Source organism: Cicer arietinum, chromosome 7, assembly GCF_000331145.2.
Source record: "Cicer arietinum cultivar CDC Frontier isolate Library 1 chromosome 7, Cicar.CDCFrontier_v2.0, whole genome shotgun sequence".
Classification (NCBI taxonomy): Eukaryota; Viridiplantae; Streptophyta; class Magnoliopsida; order Fabales; family Fabaceae; genus Cicer; species Cicer arietinum.
In genome coordinates this window covers 6,159,809-6,166,488 of record NC_021166.2, presented here as the reverse complement: position 1 = coordinate 6,166,488, position 6,680 = coordinate 6,159,809, and the positions used below count along the sequence as shown (strand labels likewise).

Sequence of the window (6,680 nt, the reverse complement as noted above, 5' to 3'; positions counted from 1 at the left end):
AAGAGTGTGAATGAAGATGAGAGAGAAAGAGAAATAGAGAGAGAAGAGAGAGAGAGTCAATAGGTTTGGATTTTGAGAGTAAACCCCGAGTTCAACTCAACTCAAGTACTGCACCACCGTTTTAGGGTTTTTCAACTAACTTGCTATATTGCAATTGCATTAACCACCCCCAGTTTATTTACTTCCACACCTCTTTTTTATTTTTTTATTTTTATTTTTACTTTTTTATTTTTATTTTTATTATTACGTTTCAAATAATTATATTTATTTTCATTTATTATTACTCTTAACTAGCTTTAACAAATTGACAGTATCCTATTTTTCCAATTTCCACTTGTCATGTCATTATCACAAGTAATTTTGATTATTTTATTTCTAAATCCGGGCTTTGGATCTTGTGCCCCTTTAGGACTTGGCTCTTTATTCACTGCTACTTCTAAATTTTAGTCAAAATAGAATAAAAGAAGAATAACTTTAGAGATTCCACATTTTTTTTAAATCACCTATGGTTTTGAAAAGGTACTTTTTAATTGAAAATTCAGTTTTTTTATTTTATTTTAATTTTAAAGTACACATTTAGACAACATAAAATATATTTTATGTGTACTTCTAAAATTACTTTACATAAAAAATTTATTCCCATAAAATAAATAGATCTTTCAATAGTTTTTTTTTTTGCATTTCATTCCAACCAAATGCTCCATACAATTGCACACTAAATTAAATGTGATATTTTTTTCATAATTTTCAATTCTCCACAACATCGCATTAGGACAGTGCAAAAAATCTGGTTATGAGGCCCAAATCCATAATTGAATTCAAATCCATTTTAAATATTCGGTTAAAATCATATAATTATAATCCGTTTTATTTATAAATCGGTTGGATAACTACTTATGTTTTATTTGGATTTGGTTTTTATCCACTACCAATATTTTGTTAATTTTGAGATTTTATTTCTTGAAAAAAAAAATCAAAATTTTTTTTCGAAAAAAATTTAAAAAAAAAATTCAAAAAAATTTTAAGTTGATTTTTTTCTCGACAAATTTGGTGAGAATTTTTATGAAAAAATCGATTTTTTTAAATAATCGATTTTTAAACTATGAATAAATATTGTTAAAAAAAATAATCAAATTTTAATCGATTTTAAAATTAAAATTTTCAAAATCGGTTGCTTAATTATAAACCGGTTATTTAACCATAATCAATTTTACAATTGGTTTTATAACCGGTTTTAAACCAAATAATAAATTTGGTTATAAATCTAAATCCATATATTGGTTTTTTAAAATAACCGACCATGTGCCCTACATTGCATCACTGTGTCAAGACTCAGCCTATTTTTCAAATTATATGAATACCGAATTTTAAACAAATAAAATAGTTATTTTGAAATACACAGTGTTCAAAATCATCTAAAATTAAAATAAATGAAAATTCTCCAATATATATATATATAAAGATTTATGAAGTTCACTAAAGCATCATTTTATTACTGAAAGACCGACTTAAAATATAAATAAAAAATTAAAATAATTTTAAATATGATGTATTTATAAATAAAATAAATAAAAAATATATTTTTTAGATACTTTCAACCGAGCTTGTTCTCACTTTAAATTTTGTTTAAAAACAAGACTTGTTATTTTAATTATTTATTAGGTTAAAACAACTTTAAAATAACATTTTTCACTTATATTCATTGGGACTATTAAAACGGTGACAAGAAATAACTATAATGCCCCACTGTTTGGCCTGACTCATTTTATAGGAGATTTCAAATCAACTAGGAGACCTTTAATATTTATATTATGTATTTTTTTTGTAATTTAACTCAAATTCTGTGATTCTATTAAAAAAAACTTTTAAGCAAAAAATAAAAATTACTTACCAAACAACTTTCGACTCAATTCTAAAGCACTTATTTTTAACTTTAATTTTAAAGTAGTTTTTAATAGCAAAATAAGTCTCGCCAAACATAAGTAATTAAACTGAAAAATGAAATAAGTAAAATAAAACTTGAAGGCATGATGCACATTAATTAACACATAATACAACTGATTAAGATACCATGAAACTCCATTAAATAAAAAAATAGAATGCGGTGAAGCTGTAGTGTAAATGATGCAATTTTGCTTTAACTTATACTTCATTATTACAATACAACAAGGAAAGATAACCAGCACTACCGACACAAGCAAAGGTTGGGTCCATAGCTCAATTATGACTCAATGATCCCTCCCTTCAACATGAGGAGCAAAATAGACGTGACAGGCAAACAATTGTCGTTGTGAATTCTACTTGGCTAGCACTAGTTGAATAATTTCAAAACAAAAGATTAAAAACAGACAAGCAACATGCCACTCAAGAATCATTATATATATTTTATTGGTAGATCAATAGTGTTGAAGTGTGTGTTTCACAGCTTAAACTATGATTAAAGCAACTGCATGTTTGCCACAACAGTTCAACGGGCAATTACATTCATAAATTTCCTTTTTGCAAATGCCAACCACCATTTATTTGGAGTGCCATTAGGTCTGTATGCAACGCTCAGTAATCTTCCACTTGTTTCTTCCCTTATCTGCTTCAAATAATTTCGGAACAATTCTGCATTTGTTGAAATCACAAAGCTTACATACATATATAATACGAATACATATGTTCTACAAACAAACTAATTAAATTGCAATGTTGCATCAATCAGATTGACCACAACAACAGTATTCAAGTTCAATGTAAGCCAGCATGTGCAGTATAGGTAGCAAATCTCCGTATATATTCAATTTTCTAATCAACTATCATGTACTATTAAAGCACAATGCAATTGCACCAAGAAACATTGATTACTATCACGTTTAATGGAAAACCAAAAGCCACAACATACATTTCAGTAGATGATAGAAAATCAGCTCATTGAATAAATAAGTAAAAATCCTCACTTGACTAAGGAACCTTCATATACTGGTATATAAGTACATGCTGAAAATTCATTTTACATGCCAGAAAGAAATAGAACTTAAGTTTTCATTCTCACGAGCTATCACTTATAAGGGAAGTACACATTGTACTCTATTTAGAAATGAATTGCTCATCCTCTACTTCTTGCAGTTGAAATCCAAACAACCAGTCAACCTAAGAACCACTGCAAAATTAACATCATCCAGATTCTGGAACCCAATTAGAAGTTAGGAATTATTTAAAATGAACCTCACTCTCTTTCTGGATTAGAGTTTCCAAACATGAATATTTAATTAGGTTGGCAAGTATGCTATACTTCTTGTGAATTTGTGGTCTGGTCTTGGTTTTGTTAGCATGATAATTTATTAGTTTGGGAGCAAACTTGCTTAATAGCTAGTGTTTGTAATCAATTTCTGTTTTGGTGTCTGTACATAAAACCATGAGCCTCTCTTGTGCTTGCGGATCTTTCTTTATTTCACTATAATGCATCTTTGCTTTGACAAAAAAAAAATTGTCTTATCACAGCCAATACCAATGCATCAACATTTGGTATTGACACCACTCCATGCTTTTCTCGAGTTTTGTGAAATGTCTATCAAGCTTCATTCCCAGTGTTATGCCTCATATCCTTAGTTTCAGAAAACTGAAAACGCAAGGAGTTGTTGTCATCTATTTTCCTAAACTTGACATGCTCGCAGGTGTCAACCCCAGCAACCAGTGATACAATATATTATCATTAAAAAAAAAAGCCACACAATGAGGCATAGACACATTCATTTGGTCACATGAGTTTAAAGCATATTAAGGGAGCAAATGTAAAGATTTTATCAAAATCATAAGTAAGAATTTGAATGAAATAAATGCAAGTTCTTAGACGAATGAAATTAGTTATTAAAATATTGATAATACAATTATAACATAACTAACACATCACAACCTTAGATGATCAATTAAACTAAGCATATGCATAGACATATCTAACCATGAAAGTACCAACTAATGAAAAGGAATAGTAATGACAAGAGTATTAACCTGCTTCTTTGTGTGATTGAGGAAGGGGGAAAAGGCCAGGAAAAGGAAAAGCAGACTCTCCAGGGACAGGAACCTTTTCAAGACCCAAATTGATAATTGCCTTGGTTCCTTCAGCCAATGTTCTACAACCTTCAAGCCTCTTGAGAGCAACGTTTATATAAAAAGTCAAGTATATTAGAAGCTTATCAGCAGGGCTTTTGATATCAAAGTTTCTGAAGAACACATTTGCTCGGAAGAATGTTATAGCTTCATCCACAATATCAGTTCTATCTACCAATCACAACAACAACATATCTCACATTCTGAAAACCACAACTATAAAAAAAAACAACAGAACAAAGACAAGAAATTGAAAAAGAAAAGAAAACCTTGATCTGAAACAGGAGCAGGACCCTTAATGTGGCTTTTTAATGGTAGGAGAGGACACCCACAAGCTCTGTTCACTCCTTCATCGTCTACAAAACTTGAGTGATAAACCTTCACTCACACAACAACAACAATAATAACAAAGAGAAACAATCATTTTCAATTGGGAATCAAAATTGCGGAAATAATGATTATGAATAAGAATGATTTGAGTTGAATTGAATTATCGTACCATGTCTCTTGTGGTGATGATAACAACAAGGTTTGGTCAGAAGAATTCAATTGTAGCCCTCCAAATGTTCGTGAAAATGCGAGAAAACAATCCAAGCACGTTAACTATGTAATTGTTCGGGATTTCGATGATAAATTTGATGAAACAAATTGTTCGGGAGTATATTGATTGAAATAGGGATTATGAACACGTAACTTTGAGAAAATGGGATCTCTAGAATAGTAATTTTAGTTTATTTATTTGTTAAATATTAATTATTACTAAACTGGCAAGGGAAGATAATTAATTACTAATTATTAATACTGAATTGGCAAGGGAAGAGAAGCTGGAAAATTTGTCGTGGGCCTGACTGCAGTAAAGCCCATTCAGCACGAAAATTTGATTTGATACCATACTCTCTCACTTTGATCACTATCCCACAAATTTATAATACATTTACCTAATTTATTAACACGTCAATTTGTTTAGATTGTTTTTGTTAATAAATGATTAAATAAGTTGTTAAAACACACAATCTATTGCCAAATATTTATTATTAATTAATTAATATTTTTTAACATCTTATATATCAAAGGATTAGTTAAACTATAGTTTTTTTCACACATAAGTTGTTAACAATTATTACACATTTTATTTTAATATTTGTGCAAAATTAGTTAAACAACAAAACGTATATTTGTATAATTATATAATTTAATTAACGACTTAGCATAATATATCATAATATAATATTGAAATAATCGTTTTAGAGTGTAATGGAGCTGCACACTTATCTTATTTTATTTTGAATAAATTTTAATGTGTATAATGGAGCTGCACACTTGTTTGCTGCGTTTTGATCCAATGAAACTTGTTATTTTCATTTTTTATTTATTAGTTGCATTTTAAGTTTTTTTAGATCAAAGGCATAATAGTAGAGGCTGCTGCATGTTTTTTTATTTCCGTAGTATATGATTATTGGAGAAGTGTAACATACACTTTATGGCACGGGACTAGTAAATGTTCAATTGAGGCGCTGCAATTATAGTTATCAATTAGGCATTTAAATTGGCTTTTATGTCTTGTGTTTAGGAACACAAAAAGTTGCTACTCTATGATATTTGTAGGTGAATTGTGATTGAATAAAATGAGAATTGTATTGAGTAAAAAAATTGAGAGTTTATTCTCTTTGGTTTTTTTGAGTCGACTTTGAACTTATCAATTTTTGTGTGTCGCCTCTCTTTGACTTATCAATCGAAATTTTCATAATCGGTTGTGACACCTTTTCGACTTATCAATTAGATATCCATTTCGATTGTGGCGTGTAATACTATTTTCACCATCACAACTTTAATTTGATTTCAACGCTTACGAGGCATTAACGAATAATTATGTTGAATTGATAATGATTGGATATTGGTATTGTTTACTCTCCAATAAATATATCATACGAAATTATAATGGTGGGGATAGTATTTTTCTGACCAACACTTTTCTTGCTGGTTCTAAGCATCATGACATGTTCTAAGCAATTTGTTTTTCTTCTCAAAGATAAATCAATAGTATTATTAAGGGGATGTTTGGATTAAATAGTATATATACTTTGTAAGTTGAAAGAGTATTTGTATTTAGCAGACAATTTTTTTCTTTCTCAGTAAGTGCTTCTAATATAGTGGTAGTATTTTTTTTTGCCAAAAACTGTATCATCTTTTTTAGTGAGGATTTTGGAAAGACATAAAATGGTGACTCAAAACAAATTACTAACATTGAATAATTAATTAGGTAAATATCTATATTAATGACTTCTCCATTTGTGGCGGAATCCTTTGCAATTAAGAATTCATATATGTTTTCTATTTCAAAGTGACATTTAATAATTGTGAATTTTTGGAATGGTGTTTTATTAGTTCATGATAAAGGTATTTGTAATGTGATTTTTGAGATCAACTTCCTCACTCTACTCTTCATAATCAAGCAAGGCAATACTCAATTTACTCCTTGACTCTACTTTTCATAATCAAATAAGGCTATATTTAATTTACTTCTTTAGTTATCATTTAACCTAATCCCTTAGTTATTTTCAAAAACATTTGTTAACTAAATTAATTTG

General features: G+C 28.9%; 1 protein-coding gene across 1 annotated transcript; it reads right to left on the bottom strand.

The window, feature by feature from the left end:
• Window positions 1–2,004: 2,004 nt before the first annotated feature.
• Window positions 2,005–4,785, bottom strand: LOC101489230 (actin-related protein 2/3 complex subunit 3). Its single transcript, XM_004508376.3, has 4 exons — window positions 4,592–4,785; window positions 4,362–4,470; window positions 3,994–4,263; window positions 2,005–2,610 (listed from the first exon to the last, which is right to left on the bottom strand). Exons 1-4 carry the CDS (start codon window positions 4,592–4,594, stop codon window positions 2,468–2,470), a joined length of 525 nt encoding a protein of 174 aa, XP_004508433.1. The 5' UTR covers window positions 4,595–4,785; the 3' UTR covers window positions 2,005–2,467.
• Between the last annotated feature and the right edge of the window lie 1,895 nt (window positions 4,786–6,680).

Bases quoted from the DNA above. Each gene is read 5' to 3' on its own strand.
- LOC101489230 (XM_004508376.3), bottom strand. The intron at 4,264-4,361 runs GTTTTCTTTTCT...TGTGATTGGTAG, and splicing joins TGCTCCTGTTTCAGATCAAG to ATAGAACTGATATTGTGGAT. The intron at 2,611-3,993 runs GTTAATACTCTT...CAACAAATGCAG, and splicing joins TCAATCACACAAAGAAGCAG to AATTGTTCCGAAATTATTTG.